The 26,537-nt window shown below is 36.8% G+C and overlaps 1 protein-coding gene across 37 annotated transcripts in view; it reads right to left on the bottom strand.

Annotated features, from left to right (window-relative positions):
• The window catches only part of DST (dystonin), a 283,686-nt gene that overhangs the window by 118,904 nt on the left and 138,245 nt on the right, over positions 1-26,537 (bottom strand). For 34 of the 37 annotated variants that reach the window (XM_015859196.2, XM_015859169.2, XM_032443498.1 and 31 more), the window contains 26 exons: positions 20,834-20,946; positions 20,611-20,717; positions 20,123-20,242; positions 19,362-19,457; positions 19,155-19,282; positions 16,202-16,295; positions 15,725-15,879; positions 14,500-14,962; positions 14,282-14,410; positions 14,012-14,089; positions 13,743-13,904; positions 13,536-13,640; positions 12,012-12,107; positions 11,416-11,541; positions 10,873-11,025; positions 10,473-10,627; positions 10,210-10,336; positions 8,967-9,150; positions 8,301-8,458; positions 8,018-8,196; positions 7,679-7,817; positions 6,730-6,923; positions 4,727-4,889; positions 4,045-4,128; positions 3,849-3,956; positions 3,180-3,278 (listed from right to left, as the gene is read on the bottom strand). In XM_015859196.2, the coding sequence (XP_015714682.1) occupies positions 3,180-3,278; positions 3,849-3,956; positions 4,045-4,128; positions 4,727-4,889; positions 6,730-6,923; positions 7,679-7,817; positions 8,018-8,196; positions 8,301-8,458; positions 8,967-9,150; positions 10,210-10,336; positions 10,473-10,627; positions 10,873-11,025; positions 11,416-11,541; positions 12,012-12,107; positions 13,536-13,640; positions 13,743-13,904; positions 14,012-14,089; positions 14,282-14,410; positions 14,500-14,962; positions 15,725-15,879; positions 16,202-16,295; positions 19,155-19,282; positions 19,362-19,457; positions 20,123-20,242; positions 20,611-20,717; positions 20,834-20,946 (3,715 nt within the window). Of the gene's footprint in view, positions 1-769; positions 1,733-3,179; positions 3,279-3,848; positions 3,957-4,044; positions 4,129-4,726; positions 4,890-6,729; positions 6,924-7,678; positions 7,818-8,017; positions 8,197-8,300; positions 8,459-8,966; positions 9,151-10,209; positions 10,337-10,472; positions 10,628-10,872; positions 11,026-11,415; positions 11,542-12,011; positions 12,108-13,535; positions 13,641-13,742; positions 13,905-14,011; positions 14,090-14,281; positions 14,411-14,499; positions 14,963-15,724; positions 15,880-16,201; positions 16,296-16,416; positions 16,692-19,154; positions 19,283-19,361; positions 19,458-20,122; positions 20,243-20,610; positions 20,718-20,833; positions 20,947-26,537 lie in introns of those variants that run through there. The other 3 variants (XM_015859182.1, XM_032443516.1, XM_032443514.1) reach the window with 3 other exon arrangements.

Here is a 26,537-nt window from a genome sequence, read left to right as displayed (position 1 = left end):
CACGTGAAGGCAAGCTCTAATAAACAGATGTACATTCACCAGTAAGAATACAGTTGAAACCATACATACCACACCTTCATCAGCACTATCAAGGTATTAGGTACCAAGCATAAGCTAACATGAGGTAAGAACACAACCTAATTCCTATGGTCACACAAATATGGCATGAAAAGGAATTACAGCAATATCTTCAAATAAACAAAACACTGTCTTAGCTCAAATGTACCAGATTACCTGATTTTCATTTTTTTTCATGATATATGAAATGTATTTCCTAAAAGGCTAATGCAAAGGCAGCTTCTTCAGTTTCACTTTGTATTTCCCCTGACGTGTCACATGGACAATTTTGAACAGATCCCAGCCAACATAAAATGCTGATTTCTTATCCAATCACCCTAGATGCTCTCATAGGCACAAAATCTGATGTATTATGCTTGAAACAGACAAAAAAATATAGACACAAACTAAATCCCATTAGGTTCCATTATTTCTAATTAAGATTAAGGCTAAGCATGAGCTGAGTGAAGAAAAAGATGGCAATTAAATATTAATACTTATAAATGTATGAAAACTGAAACAAAAATCATCTTAAATGCACAATAATTAGTATATCATTAGAATATTGATTATTTAAATTATGTTCTATCAACTTTAACTCACTTGATCTGGACATATTTTGGATTCAACTGTTGATTTAGGTTGGTTTAGAATCATTCTTAATTTAATTTTGCCTATTTATGCCATTTGCATTGCATGAAAACTCTGGTACCTTAATTATAGTTGGGTTCCATTTATCTTCATTATCTTTTTTCTTTGGCTTCTCTCTTTTTTCAAGGGAGATTTTGCTTAGGGTGTTTTCATAGGATGTTTTTTGGAGTTCAGTGTTTTTTCTAGGTATGTTTGTGCTTTGACCTTTATCTTTACTTTCCATTTTTGCAACTAGCCATAAATCTTTGTATTTCGGATCCTGTGCTAACTCATTCTCTCCTCTTGATTTCTTCCTTTTTATATTTATGTTGTCCAAACCATAAATTTTACCCTGTGATATTTTCTTCTCACTTATTGTCTCCTCCTGACTCGAAAGCTTTTTACCTAATCTATGTTCAGGAAAGTAATTCTCTCCTCCAGAAACCATTTCTGATGGTGTATTTAATTCCTGTTCATTTCCCAACAATTCTGTATCTAAATTTGGATCACTCTGTGCTTTTCCTGAACATATTTTTCCTTTGTTTTCATGTACTTCATCCACTTCAGGTTTGTTTGTTTCTCCCTCTGCTTTCAGTCCCTCTTCACTAACAATCTGCTGACGTAACCTTTTACCAGGTCTATTTCGTGCACTCACAGAGGTCTCAGCTGAAAGAGAACAATCTTTTCTATCATATTCTTTACTTTGATCACCAAATACTGTTACATTCTCTTGCTCTGAACATGGCTTATATTCTCTGTTGCCACTAATGCTACCTTCTTGACCGCTGACACTTAAAAATTGTTTTAAAGTTCTATCAGTTTGGTTTTCATCCATTCTGTCTAATTTTCTTCTGTGAATATCCAGTGTATTTTCTGTGTGTTTAAGTTTCCTGGGAGAGTTATCTTTCTGCGTAAGTTCCACATCCATTGAGCTTTCATTAGGTGCAGTTTCCTCTGGGAATTCAACTGCTTCGTTACATCCCAAACATTCAAAGACTTCAGCTGACTTCACAGGTTGCAGGAGTTCACTCTGATCTGGTAAGTTCTGAGCATGACAGCACGTGAATTAAACAGAGATTGCATGTAAGGATCTTATTTTTCCCTATTCTGTGCTACCTTAATGCTGTTACTGAGAGTCAGGAAGAAAGACTGTCATGGAAGAAGATCTTGGAACAATCATGGTTTTCAGAGGTTTGATCCCAGGAAAAGAATATCATAATTTCTCCTTTGAAAAGGATTTTTCATGTTCTAATTTGCTACCCTGATTATAAAGAAAAACTCAACAAATCACTGTGAGTCTGGGAATCTGTTTATGTTATCTTCAAAGAAATGATCAGAAATTTAGAAGAACTTGGGGTAGGACAGGGTTTGGGTGGAGAATGTTTCATTTTGGAAAATGGTTCTGGGGTTTCAGGGTAGGCTGAAACTCAAAGAAGTTTATAAGACTCTGTTTGCTCTTGACAAACATCCACACAGTTCTTGGTCTTTGTTTCAGTTCTTGTTCTTCAACTTTTTATCCGTGATACGGTTAGTATCATTGGTTAGGATAAATTCTAAGTTACAAAGGCTATCTATCAAAAGAGGTTATCTATTTTCATTTCCATTCTCTATGACTTTGTTGGACAAAGATGCATGCTCTTAGCGTTAACAGTTTGCTCAGAGTTATTCAAAGGTTAGAAAAGGCAGAAAAACAAAGCTGGGAGAAGAACCACGTATTCCTTTAAGAAATAATTTTTTTGTAAGAAAAACATTGAACTTTGTACTCTAGGACTATATTTAATATAGGCACAATTAATTATAGGACTATGAGGGACATGGGCATTATTATCGAGGAGATACGTGGTACAGAAATTATACTAAAACCCCATAGTCCTTAAGAAACTTAATTCCTTTCAGAGAGAAAAGTATTTCCGAAAAAAAAAAAAAAAAAGAATTTAAATGTTTTTGATTTTTTTTTTCTCAATTAATTGCAATGGCGCTTTTGCAGCAAGCATGCATTTTGAGCTGTTAATTTCAGCAGCCTACTTCAACACTAAACAGAAATAAAACAGAGGACACTTCATTTTCCTGTTAAGAACTCCCATATAACAGTAAGTGGACCAGAAAACATATTATGGAAAGTAAGGCCTACTCAGAATATAAAACAGAATATGCACGCTGACTTTTTCCTCATCTTAATGTCTGCATTTATCCCAAAGATCAATCCCTCCAATACTGCAGTATTAAAATGTTCTGCATGCAACTGCATCTCCAGAACAGTTTGGCATCATAAGGTCTTTTTAGCTGGAATAACAAGTAAAACATATGGATAGTGTGGTTTTGCTTACCTGAAATTAGAATGTTGTCATTTAATTACTGTACAAAGCACAGTATTTAAGGAATTCCAGTAATCTGTATCTACTAATAACACTGTGAATAATTCCAGCAGACATACTGCTCTTCATTTGCCCAGCTGCTCTTTTTGCTTGCTTGGCTTTTAAGGGATGACTTACCTCTTCCTCTTCCAGTCTCTTCAGAGAGTCACCTGCAAACTTGATGTACTGTGTCATCAAAGTCACTAAGGCAGTATAGCGAGTTCGTAAATCCATGAACTGCAGAGAAACAAATGGGGAAGGCAAGAAAAGAGAGGAAAATACACTGAATGTCACATAAAGACATCTGCCTAGAACTGACCTTCAGAGAGATAATAATAACTCCCCTTGAACCTAGCTTGATTTTGGTTTGAAAGTCACTGATTCTTATACCCAAATCCTGATTTTGGAATCCAAAGTCATCGTTTCCATTGCACAGTTGAACAGCGTTCACCCATACAAATAAATTTCAGGGATCTATAAGGAGATCCATAAACAGAAAAAAATAGACAATGATGTTTTGATTTCATAGTAATTTGATTCTTTCTCTCTGTAAGAAAATGTCAAAAGAGGGGACAAGTGGTGCTATTCACTATTTCTCTCTAACAGCTAGCTGGGAGACAGACTTTTATTCATTAGCAGCAGTAAAATTATCTATATTCTGCATAAGGCTCAATAGAATATTTATCACAGAATTTATCTATAGAGAAAAAGATCTTGATTGGGTTACTCTATTCACTCATTAATACATTCTAAATAATATCCAAAGAGTCAAAAAGAAAATTTTCCTGTCATAAGAAATCAATTTACCTCTTGAATAATGAAGTCTGATGAGCTTTGCATTCTTCGTCGTTTCACTGGAGATTTTTGCTGGGAATCAACCATAGCTCTATAAGTCATAGTCTGCAACTCATAGTCCTGTAAAAGCATAAAACACACAGAATGGTCCGCATTCCGCAAGATAACGACAGTAAATGAGCATTCTAAGTATATCAGTATTTACTACCTTCACAGCAGCTGAGTACTGTTCTGCATATTTCTGGCATTCGTCTATTTTGCTTTGTTTCATTTCAATCTCAGAAACCAGCACCTGTAAAATATGAATCCACAGCTTCACCTTAAAAAGTGATTCTTATGACTGTTGTTATTATTATTGCTACTTTATCTGACACCAATAAATTACATAATTTACATATTTCACATGGGTAAAGGTAATTACATGCCAAAGCCTGTGTCTTGGCCTTGTGTGACTCACAATATTGAAAAAATTCTGCCAGTTTTAATTCCTGGTGAGTAAACTTTAAAATAAAGGAGGATTACACCACTTCACACATATCATTTGTTATAAGAAAATATTTTGTTATATAGACAAATTATTATATGTAACTATTATTACAAGGAGCAGTAATGTCTGGAAAAAAAAGAGGTTTTACTTAAAGAGATTTACTTTTTTTGTGAACATCAGAGGACCAAAATTAGTCTGACTATAGAATGGCTATGATTAGTGAGTGATATATTAATAATGTTAGCTGCACTGTGAACAGAAGAACATGAAAGCTGGTAATTTGGAATGTTAACAATAAACACTGAGGGACATAAGCATACTATATCAAGAACCACTGGGTTCATCTGATATTTGACTTCAGTCACTGCAGCAGTGCACTCCTACAATGAGATTGCTTCCATACCTTTTGTTGGTTCAGCTGTTTAGCCAATGCTTTGCTATTTTCAGGGCAGATTTCTTGCATCTTCCGCTGAGTATCTTCTACTTGTTGAATCCAAGTGTCCAATGAATTGTAAGTATCTTTGTAGTACTTCAGAGATTTATTAATACCTTCTAAGTCACGTAACCTGAGTTTATTTTACAAGAGATGCCATAGGAGTGAAAATTAATGTGAAAGATAAGTACAACAGTAAACCAAAAATAGCTTTAAAGGCTTCACATCAAAGCTCTGCTATAAACATACTACAATAATACTAACTCAAGAGTGAATTAACTCAAATGTTAAGAAAAGCTTGATGAAGCTTTTCATTTGTCTTAAATGACACCCAAGAGAAATCCCACTAAAAAAACCTGCATATATCTTTCATTAGAGAGCTAAATTGCTTGAAATGCTGTGAGCACAGGAATCCCCAAGCATGCTGCCAGATGGAGGGCTCTGCAACAGTAATTAACTCTGAATCTGAATCTGTATCTGAATCAAAATGACAAAAAGTTGTGCTGGAGTTCAGTAGCAGTTCACTATACTCTGTCTCCCATAAAACAACTGCAGTTACACTAAAACTAAGGTCTTTAGACATCCTCAGGCTCTTGGCTAAGTCCATTTATAAATTACATTTTTCACCTGACAAAACCTACTCTGCATTTCTCGAAAAGGGTTTCCATTCTGATGATAATTATTGACACTTTACATTCATGTTCCTTCAAATATCGTATACATAACACTAATCCAAAATACTGTATATTTATAGATAAACGTGCTTAAAAACTTTTTCCAGGCTGATTTTGAGTACCTCCAATTGCAGTAGTGCTGTTCTCAAGATGTCAAAAGGAGAATATAAGAAAGAGCGAGCAAAGCCACATTGCTCAGGCTTCACATTCAGTTTTATGCTAATAATCAGGAAAGTAAGGAAGGATCAGCCAAGATCTGAACATACTTTCCATGTAATGATCATCAGTGTCAAGCTGTTAGGAAGCAGCAGAGTGAACATTTGCAGAAAGCAGTTTGTTTACAACTAGATGCTGCAACCACCACAATCTGTCCTATTTACATCAGAAGCTTCTATGTATTAACAGCAATTTTTCAGCATGTACTATTCAGAACACAGCCCTGTAAGGAGAGCATTTGTTTTATGATTGCCTTATGAGGAAATAAGGAAACTTCAGTATCTTGCGAAGCTAAGGTTTTATCATTTCAATTCTGTCACACTGTCAGATCGTGAAAAATCTGAGCTGATTTAAAGCCAGCCATTCTCTCCAGACGTCTTCAGATCAGTCAGTTTTTGCCCATCTGTCTTTCAATTTCTAGCAATGCTAAACTGAGCCAACTAAGTGAGCGAACTGCAAATGAATAATCTCAGTATCATACCTCAGTAGATATTCACCCTTTAGAAAAGGAGGACAAAAGTGTGGAAGGTTATTATGTGAAATTTGGAGTAAACAGCATTGCATTTGACGTTCCCACTCAAGTTATTTATAACGAGAAATTAAAGTAGATTATTATGACAAAAATCATCACAGAAGTCAATGGAAGCTAAGGACTTCCAGACTTAGCACATGAGTCATTGAAAGTAAATAAACACTGAAAGTAAATAAACATCAACCCTGTCGTAACTGATGAATCAGCTCATGAGTTTTGCCTGTCAGAATTAATTACATGGACAAACAGATGACATTCTGACTGGGGAGCGAGCCATTTATGTAGGCTTTTTTTCTCTATTGCATCTCAGTAAGTTGTAAATAACTAAATAAAGTTTTGATATTCTGTTATTCTTTTGGTGCTAAATTGGCAGAGGTATTTCCCCATGGAAAGGATGGACAACAGCATAGAAAAGATAAGAATCCTTAGTATGTTTTATAAATATTGTTGAAAACTGACCTATTTTAACATTCCTTTTTTACTATTTTTCCTCAAAAAGCAGTAAGAACAGCAGAAAACATTAACAGATTTTAACAGAAAGTCATACTAACCTGTTTTCAATCTGAGAATGAATATTTTGCCACCTCTCTGCTAACTGATCAACTTTTTCTTTATGCCAGTCAAAGTCGAGATCACGTTCCTTGTGCATTTTAAACATCTGATCGCTGATCATCTTTGCCTTCTGCAGCTCATCCTCTAAGGCATGGAATACTTCTCTTTTCTCATCTACTTCAGATCTCCATTGCTAGAACACAGTCAATGAGAAATTGTAAATGAGTCCTAAGTTACAACACTACTGAATGAGCAAATAGACCTGGTTGCTCAGACACTGGAATGGCACCGGAATGTGTCTGAAGCAACTAATTAGCTATGAACTGCAAAATAATTCTGAGTAATAATATAAGCTTCAAACACAGCTAGCAAATTAACATACTTATCTGATAAATTACCGCTTACAAAAAAATAAAAAAGATTGATGCCAGTCACTAATAATAAAAAAAAAAACATTACTCATCACTACTTATCATTTGCAAAATTGAAATGAGCCATATGGAACAAATTAACAATTCTGACCTTCAGTCTTAGCCTTCCTCAAAGGTAAATGCTAAACCTTACAGGAAACCCGAAATGCAAAATCTTAACAGTAGCAAGGAAGTTGCTGAGGCCACATTCATATAATTTATTTGTGTTACCTTAAGCACACATCACTTTCACAGAGACAGAAAAGGTCTTACTGCAGTATTAATAACTGACCCTCTTGGAAGTTCAGTCACTGCAGTTCATTACTTAATTACAAGCATGCACATACAAACTACCCAATTCCTAATGCTCCCGAGAAGTCAATTTTTTTCTGAGTTATCAGTAGTAATATACTTTCCTCCACATGCACAAACCAACTTCTGACAAACTATATAGTGCAGCTTAATCAGAATAAGTGTGATGAGATGGATATTTCCTTATTATTGTTTGCTTTGTCCAGGAAAAGGCACCAAATCTTACCTTTAATGTACCCATAAGATTTTCAATATTGGTTTTGTCAGCTGTCACTGCCTCTTCTTCACATAACTTAGTTTCATAAAGTTTTACTAGTGATTCTGCACCTTGAGTATTCTTCAGCACCAAATTTACAGTTTTTAATCTGAAAAACAATAACAAATCATAACAACAGTCAACATGCCTCTGTTTGTCAGTCATTTTGTGTAACGAAGTACTCTTACACAATGTTAACATCATGTTAACTCCCTTTTCTTTGCTCAGTGTCATTCATGCTAATATCTTTGTTTTGAAGAGAAAACTGCAGACTAAAGTGTGTGTGATGGGAAATGACCTACTACTCACTTATCTATGTAAATGGAAGACATGGAATAAACTTGGTTCATATTCTGAATAACAACGCCGAGTTCAGAGCGCAGAGTAGGAACTGAAGGTGAACCAGCAGCCTGACTGAAAAACTCTTCGCATTTCTCTGTGGTGACTCCCAAGTCATCCTTCAGTCGATCCAGCTCCTTCTTCAGTTTCTGTAAAATGAAAGGTGAGGGACAGTGTTTTTTACTCTATATCAATCTGATGTATACTCTACTTCCTAGGTAACCCTTCCTGTTTAATTATCTTAAAGTCTCACCTCTTGCTCTGAAATCCTAAAGACACTTTCATGTAGATCATCTCTTTCCATTGGGGTCCGGATCTGTCGGATTAACCGTTCCTCACAACTCTCCAGCCGAAGTCTGATATTTCTGACTTCGGAGATGTACAGGTTGTAAATAGATTCTTCGTGCTCCTCTGTTGAAAGAAACAAGGCACATTTTAGTCATCTCATCATTTTCTCCATGTCTTCTCACAAAAGACTTTGAAAAGCCATCATTCTGCAGGCCATCTTATGAACAACTGAAATGTCAACAATTTTCATAAGAATTCTGGCTATAAAACAGATTTTAGGTGCTTTAAAATTTTAGCTAGCACTGGATCGCTTCCTTACACTCCAGAAATCAGCATACATCATTGATCATTCTTTCTTTACGCAGACATTGCTAACAAATTCATTGCCCAGAAAAAAGTCCTGGGGCTACATTTTTTGTATCACACATTAACACTTCAATATTTTTATGTAAGCAAATATATACAAAGTTAACAAAAACTTAGATCTTTTATAGAATACAGTTATGCACAATGTTAAAACAATGGTTCTTTATCCATGAAAAAAACCACAACATGATCAATATCAACATCAGTAATTCACTAGAGCTTAAATTTCTGAAGAACTGCAAACTTTTACACAAGGGCATCTTACCTCTCTCTGCAGACTTCAGAAGCTCTTGATAGTATTGCTTGCAAATACTAACTTCCCTTTCCAGCTGTGCAGTATCAGAGCTTGTAAAGATTTTGGACTCCTGGCTATCTTCCACAAAATCATCAAAGCGGGACTGCAAGTTGCTTAGAACCTGCTGATGTTCACCTGGTAGCATTGTTTTTATCTGTAATAGATCATAAACCCAAGGCATGGTCAGCAATGATGTGTCACTCGTGCTACTGTCTGTAATACTTCATGTCAAAAAGAATTAATAACCAATTATTAAGATAGAAGTTAAAAAATGGTGGTCCTGAAAGCTTGCTGTTCCTGGCCTGGGGTCTACTTGACAAGCATCACATGAACAGGCGGTAGATTACATTCAAAACAGAATATTTTTCTGTATTTAAAGCCAGTGATTGGCTGCTAAGCCAATCATATGTCAGACACAGTCTCTCCATCTATGTCACATAGCAACAAACAGGAAGCCAGCAAGAACCGGAGGAATCACATTTGAGTGTTATTTCAGGTTCCTTTTTCCCAACAAGCAACAGTGAGAAGACTGGATTTAAAAAGTTTTTTTGGGTATTACAGATATTACTGCAACAGTTTGAAGACAGATATGCACCGCTGCTGTATAACAAACTGCTGTATAATTCATGCTATATATTCAACAGAATAAAATTTGGTGATCTCACACACTGTTTTAGCTAGATAAGACAGTACCTTGATTGATATATCTGACAAACTAATCCTATTTATCAATTCAGATTTTCAAATTACAGACATGTATAAGGATGAAACAAATCATTAGAGAGGAATGAGTATCCAACTGTCTTCAACTTGACAGACTAAACGTAATTTTAACAGTAAGAAATTGCAGCATAATGAATTAATGGGAGGTTTCACTAAAGAAGATCACTTCCCCAAATACCTTCAACATAAATGCAGAAAGGTAGACCCCTCCAAACCAAAATTCAGACCCTGTCCCTCTGCTGACAATAAGAAACTAGGGAGATTAGTATAGTAAGGCTACAGGCAGTTTTCACAACACAATCTCTCCACTCCTTCCTCATGTTATCTGTATTAAGGCTGCTCAGATCAAGGCAGAACTTTGCATAGTGGTGCACTGTCACCTATTTCCAAAATATGAGGATAACTGCAAATTTATCATACAGTATTTCCAGAAAGTGTAGCCTATGTCCTGGTAAATATCTAAAAGTCCCTTGGTAGACATAATACATACCGAGGCAACATTGCCAGCTCGAACAGCTTCAATTTCATTTGTTAGGTAATGCCAGGAAACCACACTCTTCATGTTTACATGTGACTCATGCCAAAGGGCCAAAACGTTCTGAAACTGCTGTTCAATCCTGAAACATACAAAAGTGCACTTTAAGATAAGCAAACATGTTTTATATTGGACTAACATATGAGGGGGGGGGGGGGAGGGGAAGAAAATATATATATATTAGACCTATTTTAAAGGAGTTAATACTTTGTCCCCACCTGTTGGCTGTATCTATTGCTTCCTTGTTCGGTGGAGGAACTGTAAAGCATACAGATGGAACCATGGCCTCATTACCACTTGGGCTAATGACTTTCCATTTAGCACGATGGGAGTTGTTTGCTAAAACACACTCATCATCCTTGTAAATTGTTATCTAGAATTAAAAGCAGAGTATTTTAATGATCTAAGCATTACAAAATACTTCTACAAGGCTCTTTTGTAAATGGTGTCACTAAATAAGCAACAGAATAACCAAAACAAAGCTCAACAAAGCTTTACCCTTGTTTACTAGGGTGGAAGATATTTAGAGCCCAGTGTTCTCCAGGAATACAGTAATTAATGAAACTTTAGCTGAGCTCTCACGTCTGTAATTGATTTGAGGAAATTCAAGTTTCTAACCTCAATTTGTCTGTAGTCACAGATGGCTTTAATTGGGATGGATGTTTTCAGTATACAGTCAGGGTTCCTTGGCTTCAGCTGAATTATTGCCTTTGCTCTACCCACAAGGCCTGCTACTGTGCTCTTATACTGCAGGAGTTGCTCCTTTTCTTCCTAAAACAGTTAAGAAAAGAACACATTATGAGAAGTGGCCAGAATACAGTGTTCCTTCTTTGATCCCATTAAGCTTTTCTTTTTCTGACTTATTTTACTATACTTCTTATACATAACCCATTTTACAAGAACAAAGTATCTTTCTGAAGCGATTGGCTTACCACAATATCTGAAATTGTAAAGATAAAGACAACACTGTATTTGAGGGTAAGAAAAACAGCTATTAGACATGGACAGATAAAATTAATTAAGTTCTAAACCATAAATCTCATTTTCTTATTCCTTGCATTTAAAGTAATAATTTTACAACAAGGAATTTTTAATCCAACTATCATCTACACATATCTTGTTTAACTGTAGCTCACATTAACAGGATCAATGAGTTCTCACCATAGACTCCTGGACAAGGTCTTCCAGCCTATGAAGGCTACTTGATCTGTCACAACTGTATTTTCGGTATATGGCATCTTTCAGATTCTTTAAATACTCCATGGCCTCTTTGGCATCACTGAAAAACTAGGATGTGAAAAACAACTGGGTTATTTTCCAACAACCTAATTATTCTTATCTATTTTTAATACTGCACATTCCACTTCTGTTCGTGTAGTCGTGGAAGAACAACTTGGAATATGGTCTTCCTTGGCCAGCATTAACAACCCTCTACTCTACATCCATCCACAAAAGCTTTAGTGACTGTAGCTCTGTAAGACACGAGCAGAACATGGCTTCATTCTCAAATTCTCTACTAGCAGTTATGGAACTATGAAAAAAGATTAGACCAGATTTACATCTGCTGTGAAGTGATACAATTACAGTGAAGATAATGCAGGTGTGGTAACACTGTGGGAATATGGTTCATCATCTCATAACTGTACGTTCCGTTCTACAGCTACTCTGAGAAAACACGTAACATCTTCATTTAAAATGGAACTTCTTGACTGTGGTCACAGCTTAAAGAGATTTCACATTTTTATTGACCTCTTTACCTCAAAATATGCAGCATTTTCTCTCAAATGTTGTTCAACACAGTGACAGAGCTGAAGAATCCAGCTCCACTGTGTCTGCATAGCAGCTCTGTAGGCCTTTAAGGGAGACAGAGAGATTTTACAAAAGGAAATGAGAATTAAAACATATCAACAGAATTCAGAAAACATAAATATTGCAAATATAGGCATCTAACTAACATTACTCAAGAATAATAAGCTACAAAAAAGGGAAATTCCTATTAGATGTGAGAAAAAAACCCTAACAACTGTCTTTACTCCATCGAGAAACATCAGAAAACTTGCTCCAAGGGGGTAGGGCCATCCTTGGGCACATTCAGGACTTAGCCAAACAAATCCCTACATCGCCTGCGGTTTTTCTAGTCTGAGTACATAAAAATTATGAATGAAGATGAGCTGCAATGTGTAATTTTGTGCAGCCCTATTTGCATGATGCCTCCTACACTACAGAGTGCTGTCACCTGCAAGGCACTGTTCTAACATTCACCAGCAGAGGGAACTCTTGACTTAACAAAAGCAGCCAAAAGTCTGCGGATTGAGTGATTCTCAGGGAAGATTTTCCATTGGCTTCAATGAATCTCAAATCAATCCATTAATGTGTATATTATTCTGCACGTAAGACATCAATTTAAGAACTCTTTTAATGTCCCAGTATAGCATTATTGCAGACATCGTAAGCTGTAATGGAATCATAGAGTCCTTAGAGTTGGAAGGGATCTTTAAGAGTCACCTAATCCAGCTCCCCTGCAATGACAAGGGACATTCACAGCTAGACCAGGCTGCCCAGGGCCTGATCCAGCCTTGCCTTGAAAGTCTTCAGGAACGGGGTTTCTACCACACCTCTGAACAACCTGTTCCAGTGCCCCACTGTAAAAGACTATGTATCAATGATGTGATAGACTTGTTTCACAATATGCATCTTCCAGTTTGTTTCAACAGTTTGTTTCTACAGTTTGATTCAAATGTGCAGTAATTCAAGTCAGATTTTTTAATATCCAAATAAATTTCATAACTTAACTGACAACATTTATGAAACCGACTTTAAACCATAATGGGAAACAATACACATGATAAGTAACTACAAATGCCTTGTTGAAACTCCCTTCAGTCCAACAGAATGGAAACCGTGTAAGGACTGTTCTGTGCCCGCAGCCTGTCGCGGCAATTTGCATCAACAACTGTGGAAGCTGCACATGTGCCCAGCAGGAGAAATATCTGTACAGATCAGTTTCTGAAACCTGAATTTTAGAATTCAGTGGGACTTGATCAGAGTCATCAAAAACATAACCATCATTTTACAAAAATGCTTACAATTTTTTGAAACTGGAAGATGGGAATACCCTAGAGACACTGAACAAGAAATAAAAGTCTCATTATTGGGATCTGGTTGCTTAATGTCCTGTATATGCTTCCCTTCTTTCCCACTTCAATGTATGAAATCACAAAATCTATACTAAATCACAAAATTGTTTTCATTTTTTTGTGTGCTTCTTTAAACCAACTTACCTCAATGGTTAGCCTGGCTGGGTGATTTTCAAGAAGCAACTGTTCAGCTATTTCTTGTACGGATTTAATAACTTCTTCTTTTTGATCAAGTTCTCTCATTAATTCCTTTTTTCAGACAAATAAGAAGAAAAAAAAAAAATTTAGAAACTTGTTGAATTGTTAAAGATGACTTCACTTTTCCCTCTGTATTACACTAGCAATACATACTGCATGGTATTCCTTTTTTCTTGTTATATTGGGGTTCCTTTCACTCCAATCATATGCAACCTCCTCTTCTTCTTTTTCATTCAGCCATATCAGCTCTCTAGTAGCACGAGACACAAAATCGTAAAGAGTATCTAGATGCCTTTCCTGATTTCTTGATGTATTCTTTATTAAAAAGAAGAAAAAACAACACCAGAATTTAAAACTCAGCCCTTTTCACAGATGATATGTACAGTGAAAAGTTGAACATCAAAGATGTATGACAAACTTACCAAGAGTTTTGAATACTGACTTTCCAGTTTGTGCAATTTTTCCGCATAACTGAGTTTCAGAGGGGCAGTCATTTGGATCTGTATTTGGTATAGGAGGTCAGAAGACAAGAAAACAGTTAGACATGGTAAGTAATTCTCAACCACTATATCTCCTGATTTCATGATATGTCAAAAATACATAAAACCCAAACACAACTCTGTAATTCAACATTACGTTAGGAATCACTCAGCAAGAAACTAACTGAGGTAATAAGGAATATGCTGCCATACCTCACTGATTTTTGCTTCTTTAAGGCTGGATTCAAATTCTTCAATAGCTTTGTGAACATTTTTGTGATTTTCTAAATGGCTTTCAACACTTGGTAAATCTGAACCCCATTCCACTCGATCAAGTTGCACCTTACAAAGAAGAAGGAAAAACCAGCCATGATCTACAAGTAGCAAATGTAGCAATATTAAAAGACGACTGTTTCTGTAAAGATTGCTACCTGCATTTCTTCCACCCAGTTCAATAGGTCCTGGACAAATTTCATGTTCACTTCTTCTTCTGTTAAATTCTGGTCCACAAAAGCTGATTTCATAAGAGGTTTTCTGATTTGCATAAGTTTGAGTGTTTGCAGAGTTCCACCATCTACTCCTGTTACATAGCTCTGAATTAGCCGTGGTGGGATGCCTGGTGTGTAAGCAGGAGTCATGGCTGGTGTCAACCTGGAAGTAAGACCTGATGAGAGGCCAGATGTCAAACTGGAAGAAGTCAAACTAGGTGTTAAACCTTGAGTCATTGCAGCACTTAATTCAGGAGTTAGGTTTGTTGTAAATCCTGAGTTTAAGCTTTCAGTTATTCCTGATATCATCAGCTTTGTCTGTTCTGTTGTCAGCACATGTCCCTTGCTGTACAAAGAAGAACATTCGGTTCGTATGGCCATCAGTTCATCACGAAGTTTTGCAACCCTATTAAAATAGATATATAAATAAAATAATTCCAACAAATGTATATATAGTTCTATCATGTTGAAATGAATAGTAATATGAATTCTAATGACCTTTTACACTTTAGTTGTTATGTAAATATTCATAAATAAGCTGGCTATGCCAGCATTGACTTCTATTAATACAGATAGTAAATGCAGAAATCAGACAATAACCCAGAAAATCAGCAGCACTGGCGTGAACCACACACAGTACCAGGGAAGAATTCAGCAAAGCAGAAAGTGTACAAGTCACTACATGCTGTGGTGGGTCAAACACACAGTTCGCTGCTAAACAGTTGCTTCACCTCACCCAATCCAGAACAAATCCCAACAAACTGTGGAGTCCTACTAGGACTGAACAAACTGCCACATATAAGCTAATAATGTTACCCCACCTGCTACAGCTACAGCTATCACCAGAAATCTCACCTCTATTTTTAAAATCAAAGACTGTGAATTCTGAAACCATTTCAGCTGCAATAAAATATGCTAACATCTTTTCACTCGGATATCAGATAGCACAAGCATTTAAGTCATGTTCCGGTGAGTGACTTTATTTTCAGACATCAGCAAACAGTTTCTTGTCTTTTGTTTGTGGGCAGCGTACCCACAATCATACCCAGCAACCATTATTTGGGTACTAAGGCACCAACCAAAGTTTATCCACAGACCTGATTTTAAAATGATGTCCATGGTCTAAATTTGATAATTAATTTATTTATATAAACACGTTGTAAAGTACCTCTGTACAAGCTGGTCTGCCTGATAGTACTTTCCATCAATAAGAATTTGGGCATCAATCACTTGCTGGCGGAGAAGGTTCTCAGATTCAAGAAGATACCCAGCTATTTCTGCTTCGTGTTGAAACTGAAGCCCCGACTCCAGTCGTTTGGTGTCCTGAATAAATGAAAGAAAGCAATTAATCCCTGCAGCTAATCAAAGAGAAATGAGCTGTAAAATATCTGACTGCTTTTGTCAAACTTTTTCTAATCATAATGTATACTGCAAAGAACTTCAACTAACAGAACTCGTTATAGGCAATTTTTTTTGTAATCTCTTGAAGAAATGCTAAATTAATGATAACAGAACAACAAAAAAAGTATCAGTTACTAACCATGTATTCAAAAATCCTAACTATTGAGTTTTGGCTTTTTTAAAGTAGCCACAGCACGGCAGCAAGTTTGTGAACACGGACAAGAAAAATCAGCAGCTGACTTACAGCCTGCAGAGCATTCCGAGCAAGTATCAGTTTGTCCTCACAGCTTCGGCTGTCCCGCTGAATTCTGTTTGCAATCTGCTGCAGCATTTCCAACCTAAGTGACACCAGAACATTTTCAAAGAATAACAGAGTGTTATTTATATTTACTATACAAACGTCAATTAAAATATCCAAGCAGTATCATACACAAAGCATAAACACATATGTCATGTTACCTGCTTCCTTCTAAGGTGGCATTACCAAAGCTTATACAAGATTTAATCATCGTGGGACCACGATTAACAGAAAGGAAATTCTCATTAGAGTCAATGCTGGTTTGAACGCTGGTACTGTTGCTAAACAGTGAATCGCTGCTATGATAGCTGTAACTACTGCTGTTCATCTTTACATCCAGAGCGCGGTTCTTTGGCTGCCTATATTTGCTGAAAAATGGGAAAAAATGGAGCTCCTACAAGATGTGCAGCTTCTAGGGATGAAATTTCACCAGTGGCTTTTGAAACGCCTAGCACTCCTTCTTTAAATAGGCTTTAGTATGCATATTCAAAACCCAGCATTACTATTCTGCCAGCTCTTCAAAAGATTTCACCTGGGGCTACGCACGACAGCTCGCTTTTGGCTTCCCTAAGCCTGCATTAAAGGTTTGCAAGTACAGACAAGGCAGCAGCATTAGGGCGTCTCTAGGAAGCAGATGTGCCAAATATTTTATCTAAGTGTCACTAAATGTCTGTAAGCCAAATAAGAGCTTAAAAAAAAATCTTTAAGGTGTTCCTCAGACTCCCGAGCAGTTTCAAAAAGGACCAGTTACAACCCTACTCTCCTCTGTACGCTATAGAAATTCAGTCTGCTCTTATTCCTTTTCCTTTAAATGGAACTGCACGATAAAACTGCAGGAATATCACAGTTAATCAGCTCCTACTAAGTTAATTTTAGACACCTGTACACCATCCAACCCACCATAATTACTGTCCAAGTATGCATGTTTACTAACTGCCCTGCTCCACCAATCTGTCCTGCAAATTTCCCTTTAATTTCTTCCATATTCAAAGCTAATTACTTCTTACTATTCTGACCACAAAACAAATAAGAACAATCTGATCACTACGCCCTTGAGTTGATATTTTAACTCAGAATACAAGCTTTGGTAACTTTTTTCAGTAACTCGCCTCCTGCTTTTAGCACCTGCTGAAATCCTCTCACCCACACCATATGATGACTGTTCAAGCAGAAGAGGCACAGACACATCCCCGTGATGTTTTCACTCTGCTGGTTTTGCAAACTGGAGCTGCTTGGCACCCTCCTCACTGACATCACATTCATTCTGATTCCACACACCAATCTGGCCACGTGCTGTTTATCTGTGTTGACATTTTCGAATGTATTCAGCAGACTTGGAGGCAAAGTTTTAGTTGCTCACCAAATTTCAGTACCTCGGTATTAGAACACATCGAGGTCACATGTTTGCTATGACTATCAGTATACAATTTTTCACCTCAAGTCTGTTCACCAATCCTGAAACACAGGAAGGAATTAACATATATTTCTATTTATCTGTGCTCAATCCACTTGAACAGAAAAAAAAACTAATGCCATTTATACAGAGAATCACAGAATGCCTTGGGTTGGTCGGGACCTCAAGGATAATCAGGTTCCAACCTCTCTGCCACAGACAGGGTTGCCAACAACGAGATCAAGTACCACATCAGGCTGTCCAGGACCCCCTTCAACCATGTCTTAAACATCTCCAAGGACAGGGCATACCAATGTACTCCCAGTAAAGATAGCCAAGCTTTCTGCAGGTATGAACAGAATTCCTTTTGGTGAAAGCAGGCACTAACTTTGCCACTGGCGTGTCAGAACAGATTAACCTACGATATATAGCAGACTGTATTTCCATCACTGCTTTCCAGTGCTCTGCTTGGCATGGCAGGGGAAAACTTTGCATTTCTCTACAGAAACTTATTTCACAGTTACCACAAGAATACTGTAAATCAGCAGTTCTCATTGAATGTGCTACTTCAGTCAGGCTCCTGCTTTTCTAAGATACATATTTTGTCAGCATGATCCATATTTAATCAACTCTTGCCTTTGAGATTTTCCCTGCCTAAAACCTGCCTTTCTGAAGACTCACTACACAACTGTTTGGATTCTTCACACTTAATCTCAGGTACCCAAACTTTATTTTCATCAGAAAGTCAGTGCCCATATCTTCTAGAAAATCCCTTAGATCTTAGGTCTCTCCTTTGACTGCTTCTATGTGAGCAGAATTAATACATACCCAGGTGCCTATACCTCTCTGAAGGTAGGAGCCAAAGGAATCATGTAATTTCATAAAAATTAAATTAGGAGGGGCTAAAAAAGTAGGGGTTTCAATTAATGAACGGTAGTCTCTGTTTCTAGCACTGGATTCAAAAGATTCACCATCAAAAACCTTAAATGCTCTAATAGGGCTGCATCAAGATTTTAAGTGTGCTTGGTATGTTGTCAGTGATGTACAAAACAGCGTCATCAATTTTACTACCACGGAAGACCACTATACATTTTGCAAATCAAAACACTTTGTGTGCTCTTGAGTACAATCAATCACCTTTAAAAAAACAGAAGAACTTGACATCAGCCACAACGTGGTGCATCAAGTAAAATTAACATTTTATGCAAAGGATGAGGATGTTTATATGAAANAGTCCAAGTAAGGCTTTGACCATCTATACCAGAAGAAACAAAGTATTTAAGTGCTCTAATCTCAGAGGCACAGAGACTATTCTCTAAGAATTTCTGAAACTATCCAAGGTATTTTCACCTGCATAAAGCAGATAGGCAAATTCAGGTTTTAAAAAGAGCAGAATTATTCAACAGAAACTGAAAAATAACAGGGATGTTATCATGGAAGACAAAAATTGTGGGGAAAAGAACATAAAACATATTAATTAATCCTGCCAATCATTCACAAGCATACCTCTCCACTTCAGGCCGAAGAATCTTCTCTCTTTCCAGCATGGCAATAATAAGTTTTCCCCATTCTTTCTCTATGTCATTTGGATGATAGCCTTGAGGAAGTCTGATGCGTCCAAATTCTATCCAGACCTTAAAAATTCAGACACATTTCTTATTTTAAGCCACCAAAAGAGAACTTTTATATATTTCAATGCATGTTAAAACTTACCTCCAGCAGTTTATATAGACGTTTAATTTTTAATTTATCTGTCTCCTTAGGTGGAATTTCTGTTTCTTTAAACTGCAAATATTGATTATAAAGTGCCTGCAGAAACAAACAAACAAAAAAACCCGTTAGCTTTTATTTATAGTGAACACAGTGAATATGACCTTACTCCCTAAACCTCCTTCTAACATTCTTTGTAAGCTTATGGTCTAATTTTTTTCTGCTTAAGTTGTGTTAAAAGCGACAAGCTGAAGATTTGCTTTTGATCATTCATATGTCAGCAATGTAATTCTTGTACTTTCCAATTAGATTTTCAAATGTGCCTCAACATGGCATCTTCAAGAAAACCAAAACAGCTGCTCTACTGTTGAAATGTGGTTCAAGTGGTGGAATTTGCATAACACATACAACACTTCTTTTAATTCTGGATTATCCAAAATATCCTGTGAGGACTGGTTGATAACATTTTCCTTTCTCTTTCAGAAGAATTAAATCTAGCTCACTAAACTATATAAAGAACTCATAAGGATGATTTATAAAATATATCGTTAGACCCTCTCTATCCCATCTCTAATGTTGCATGTCAGAAAGCCAGCAAAGGTCACCTTAAAACTATTTAATAAAAACTTATATTGCTATGATGCTACTATTCTACTGTTGATTTGATGGTATAAATCAAAAAAACATTTCATTTGTTTGAGCATGCTTTGAGTAAGTATGACCAAGTTTCATTCCAGTAAAGAGTTTAAGATGCCACATCTCACCTTCAGCTCCACAGGATTGTTGGGAAATGTTCTGTCAGACATTATTGTGACATGGTGCCTGATCCACTGCATGAGGTAGTTCACCATATTCTGATATTCAACCCATTTGACTTCTACATCCTACCAAAGCACAAAACAGACTATAGATCAGAAGAAAATCACCTGACAGCTTCATTTTTGTTTTATCTTTGAAGCCTAAGGATTCCACAGACACAGAAAAGCAATTTCTAGACCATGCAGCTCTGAAATATTTAAATGTTCATTGTAATTCATCTAAGGTTTCCAAGTATATCATTTGCCCTACTCAGTGTTAGTACCAAATGTTTCAAGTGAAAACAAAAAATTTTCTAGTCTGCAAATAAACTTGAGAGGCACAATTTACTGGTCTAACTGCATGACTGAAAAGTAAGAGCATGCAACCAGCTGTAACTCAGGAGCTGAAACCAAGAATGCCCGCACAGCTGCCCAAGCTTTTTTCTCTGACTTACATTTGCACTGATGCCTTCACCACCTTCTGGTACTTTGGGAAATGCATCATAAAGTGATGACACATAAGTTATTACTGATTTCTCATCAGGTGAGGAAACATCAACATCTAGAGAGCAAGACAGAACAGTGCTTTATCACACAGTTGTAAGGATGCCCACAAATCTGCAACAAGCAGCTATCTGGATAGGGTTTTTGCAACAAAGCCTTTTGTAGCTATCTTACCTTCAGGATCCAGAAGTCTGGCAACACCAAGTTTTTCTGCTACAAAAAAAGCGTGTTCTAAATTTGCAAGGTTGCTTTGAACAGCAACGGTATTCATGTCTATCAGGTCCGGCCTGCCAAAGAAAAAAAAAAAACAAAAGTAACATTTAATTACAGCTCTTAAATCACAGCACCATTAGTAACTCAATCCAAGGACATGGAAGGATACAGCAACACAATTTTCATCAGAAAAAAGATTTCATTAAAAAGACATGAACAGGCAGAAGTCAAGGCTAAGTGATAAACACACGCAACAGGCAACTTCAACCCTGTCAGTTCTTCCTTCCACCTACCAGTTGAAGTTTCTAACCTCCCTTTTTATACACCTCTATGTTCTTATTTATTCATATGCATTGCCATTGCATTTTCTTGCCTTGTCCTTTCTGCTGCCCTTGCAGAAGCTAAGCTCACTTTTCTCCTGGGACTCATTTATTTTGGGAAGGTCATTTCTACCATCTTCACAAGTTTATAGTTGTTCTGCATCAAAACTCTTCAGGGCACATTAGAATCCATATGGAAATAAGGTCAGCCACAGAAACATCACTTTAACCTGATGAGTACTCTTACTGGGCATTAAAGAAGTCCTGTTCAAACTGCATCAAAGACCTGCTTTTAGATAAATGCTGCTGGCAGTTTTCCTGCAGTCTACCCTCAGCCCCATAACACTTTCACTTTTCCACCTTCCTCCTAAACTCCACAGCCAGCCATAATACTCTTGTTTTAAAGGTATACACAAACTAAGCAAAACTCACCTCTGAACAGTTCTAGTGGCCAAAAATGTTATCTTGTACCAACGCTACAAATTTTAAATTAATGCAAAACATCACATTAAAACTAATTACAAATGAATATTAACTTTTAGATTTGCTATGCAGTGTCAGGTTTTCAGATCTTTTGGCTCTCAACACACTCTGAGTTACTGTCTGCTTTCTGCACTCCCAGGAATCCTGTCGGACATAGCAACCGAAATGAAGAAGAATCTTTTGAAAGACACTGAGTGAAAAACTCATCCCACTGAAGTCAGATAGAGTCACAAGAGCCCAAGAACTTTGGTTTTGAAATCATAAGATACAGAAAACCAGACCCACGCTGGAATAAAACAAACCCTCAAAACAAAACAAAGAAATGTCTAAGACATAGTGAATAATTCAGTACTTTCTTAATTTTACCTAGCAGAAGCTTTAAGTAATTGAAAAGGAAGAGAGAAATAAACTTATTGAAAGTATCACATTGTAGGAAAACCTAATAACAAAATATCTTTTGTAAATATCTCAGATTCTCTTGATCCCAAAATGGCATTGGCTTTGGAATACTCAGTACAATTTTGTCCTTATAATTAAGTATATGGATACTGTTAATAGAAATGTATTTCTTTCCAGTTGTCCCTGTTCTGTAGTGCTCTTCAGATCAGCTCATAGGGCCAATCTGAACCTACCCTTTCTTGAAAGAGCATGTAATTAATAATAAAACTTAAGCAATGTAAAAAGAAACATAATTCTTCTAAGCCAGTGGGAGTTTCCACTTTCAATATGCTTGGTGGGAGCATGATCAAGGCTCATGCCATTGTGCTTTGAATTTCCATGCAATGAAAACAGTGCAAAGAAAACAACATTCTCTGTCAAACTTAGCAGTACAGAGAAGCCAAGAAAAATAAAAGACAACAGTTGAAAAGAAAAATGAAGCAGTCCAGTCTTCTGTTTCACACACATTAACAGAGATGATGTGAACAATGAAGGTTGCTTTCATAGCGCAGTTTTGATGAGAGAAGCAGGTTTCTGTAAGTGCACACAGTTTGCTTTGTGGTTTGTTTGTTTTCTTTTTGTTTTGTTTTGGTTTTTTACCTGCTTTCTTTACGTTTGTTTCATGCTTGTTTTGTTGTTTCATGAAATGACCCAGGAATTGTATATGCTGCCTGTTCAATTGCCAACTCTCAGAACAAGAAGGGACAAGTTTTTGAAACAGCACTGTCTGTTCCCAGAAACAAGCTGCAAACTGCAGATTCACTGACATTATAAACTCCTTTGGAATAAAGTTTCCAATTAGATGAATAACTACGGCTTTTCTCACTGCAAAATAGGTAAAATCCAGTAAAAGCAACAGCTGTCATAGGATGCACAATAAGTTTTCCTGCATAGCTGCTACGGTTTTAGCAAAACTTCACAACAGTCATTTAAAACAAATTCCCATCCTGGCACCTCTGGCCAGTCAGGGTTATTCCAGTCCCCCTTAAAGAACAATGGTTACTTGCAATGAACACTGCTCTATCCTGAGTTAATTACACACTTAATACATAGCGTTTCAACCTAGATTAACTAGTCTGTATTTATGTAAAGCCTTGCTCTACCAGAAAATACCACTGAAGACAGTGTTTGTCTGCCTTAGTGGTGTTTGTCTTGGACTTTTTTGAAATAAAGCTCAACAGCTGGTTGAGAACAACCCCACTGCTGGCTTACAAAACAGAGAAGACAGATATTACGACTTCCATGCAAAAGCATATAGTACTTGTCAAAGAAAGTGCACACTGCACAGGGCCTGGACCTCTGCAGATAACCCTTTCTCCTTTTAGAATAACAGAGGGATACATTGCAAAACCACAGGAACAAGAAGCAAGTCTCAGAAACAAACAAACACACAAAAACCCGCCACACTGTTGCACTGTTCATTTTGCTTAAGAAGGTTTTCTCATTTATAAAAATACCAAAAATTGCCTTTTCCACTAGAAGCCTGCATGGACCTGCCTGCTAACTCAGCCCAAAGGAATCTGTACTTCAGCATGCTTAAAGGGATTCCTGTACTGCGCTCACTGCCGACCATCCCGCTCTATGGATCAAGGGAGCTGAGCATGGGCTGTGCGTTGTGAATGCAGCTCCGTGGGGCTGTATTCTGAGGTCTCACAAATATTTTCCAGTATCTTCACTATATCACTTATTGGGAAAATTCTGAAATATTACTAACTGCTTAAATTGCAGCTAGGATGAATATCCTTCTGATACAATTTAATCAGTTGCCTTAAGAGTGGCAAAATATCAGACTTTAAAGCATCATCCATCAAGGCAAGCATTTTCATTTTTAAGGCTAAAGAGATGCAAGGTTTGTAGATGATAAGTCGTTTATCATTTATTATAACTGCATTTTATATATTAGTTCCACAGTACTGCTAAGTGGTTTTCTACACAGTCAAGAACCAACAAAATCCATTTCAGGTAGAAGTCAATGACTCTACCTTCTGTCATAATACTGTGAGTCATCTTACTGCAGTGGGCTGGGTCCTCGCCATCAAAAATCACACGTAAACATCCCAAACACAAGGAAAGTCGGAACATTCCATGCAAAAGAGATGCTCCTGCTATGGCCACACCTCAGCCAAGGTGCCTGGCTTCTACATAGTGAGTCATTAATCACCTAACTTATAAAATGATTGGTGCCTGCATTAATACAATTCCAAGTAAGAAACAGACAAAATTATGAACAATTCAAAAAAACGTTTAAATATATAGCATCACAAAGAGAAGTGAACAGTGTGTGCATAGCAACATAAAGAAACCAACAATTGTGATTGGGCTTGTTTGTTGTTGGGGTTTTTGGATTTTTTTCTAAATGAACGAGCTCTCATATAGGCTTTCTATTCTGCAAACTTTCCTTGAAATCTGTAATGCATAAGAAAGTTGGGCACACACAGATTTCTCCATAGTCAGAGCTTAATATCTAGTACAATAGTTCAAGGTCCAAACTAGAAAACACAGTATTTGTCCATTAAAACAAAAGGTCAGATATAAATGAGATCTGATATTTAATGAAAACAGCACTAAACTAACTGAACTTTTCTATTACCAATCAGTGATGAAAAGTCTACATCCTTCTCTTCACTGTTCCCCAATGACAACTGCTCAAGTTACAGTAATGTTTATTAAAACGAACTTATTAATATAAATATATATATATATATATATATATATATATATATATACACCAGAGCAACAGACTACATCAAAATGCTGTTACACTGTGATACTGTGTAATTGGTTCAAGGTTATCAGCAATCCTGAAGTTATTTATATGAACAATCTAAACAGTTTAACCTGCACTTCTCTCTTTCAGTCAAAACATTGGATGGTGTCTGAGTAACACCCAAAATTAAAAGGTATTTTTTTCTTGGCTTATTGAGCACAGAAATTAATACAGGGAATTTCAAGCAGAACTGATGGAGAAAACACGACTGAAGATGCAGAGTGAAGTGAGCATGTCCCTATATTTAGTTAGCTTTTCCATTGCTGTAACTAGGAAATGTCTATAAAATATAAATGAATTCTTTGCTTTGCTGTTCACAGACAACTGAAAAAGACACGTCAGAAAAATCTGTGCTATTTTCAGGATGGGAACTATGGAAACTAATCAAATCCTATGCCATAACCATTAAAAAAACACCTTAAGAATAGAGAGACTCCTGAATCAGATAAGATTCACCATGCATTTCAAAACAGAGCAACAAGAAATACACCACCTGTCCTGGAGATTTTGATTCACAGCAGAAAGATTGCAGACAATGGAATCAGAAGATAAGCAACATCTATGTAAAACAACTATAAATTTTCACTCACGCTCTCTTGGCATACCTCCTGTTACTCTCCCAGGAACTCTGCAGATGAGGTGATAAAGGAAATCTATTTACTGTTTAGCCTATGCGCTAAGTCCTACCATTTAACCTATTCCTTAGGCTAGCTATAATACAGAACATAAAAGATAAAACAAACATCTATGGATGATGGAGTGTCTAAACTAAGAACCAGCCGCATCTGTCCTTCAGAGGAAACAGACCAAGAACACTTAATGTGTGGTTACAGCACTGCTAAATGAAATTGTCCAAAAAAGAAGGCTCGTACAGAATAATGTGCAGAATAACATTTTATCATCATTAGTCAGCCCTGAACATTCACAGTATAAATAATTGCAGACTGTAATTCTTATGGGGACAGGTTTTAGTCATTTTAAAGTTTAACAGATTCACTCAGAAAGAGCAAGATTGGAGAGCATCCAGCTTTTATACTTCCCTAAGAGACCACAAGATCACTCTTACACATATATACAGATATATACGTGACAAGGAGTGAGATTCAGCTCCAGAACCAGGCACCAGACAAATTTAATTGTCTGCACTCAGGTGTCCACATGCATTTTGCTGTAGTCAAGTGGTCAACACAACCTACCCAGCAAGCTCTCCAGAATCTAACTGTTACTTCTGTGCTGTGGGGTGGCTGAGCACTGATTAGTGAAGATTTGCCTAGTACTTCTTGAAGACTTTCTCATTCATTTAATACAAAATGAAGTCAAAAAGCTACCACCAGCTTACCAATAAAATTGAATAGATACAGGATATGTCTTGTTTGATAGTTCATCTTTTAGTGTTTCACTGGAAGTTTAAAGGGGAAGGCAGATGAAAAGAACTTCACAAAGCCCTTCAATATCAGTCAATACACACAGCCATTTTGAAGTGATTTACACAAACATTCCATTATTCTTCATAAATATCACACTGAGGAGGGGAAATATGGCAAATATTTCATGTCATCTCAAGTGTGAGACTAAAAAATGACTGTTCAACAATAGAATCAACTATATCTTCAACTGACACAGCGCAAGGCGACAAACATTTACCCCACAGGATGAA

The sequence above is a fragment of the Coturnix japonica genome, chromosome 3, assembly GCF_001577835.2.
Source record: "Coturnix japonica isolate 7356 chromosome 3, Coturnix japonica 2.1, whole genome shotgun sequence".
In the NCBI taxonomy this organism is placed as follows: Eukaryota; Metazoa; Chordata; class Aves; order Galliformes; family Phasianidae; genus Coturnix; species Coturnix japonica.
Note: the sequence above shows the minus strand (reverse complement) of the source record. Positions and strands in the feature narration are given on the sequence as shown.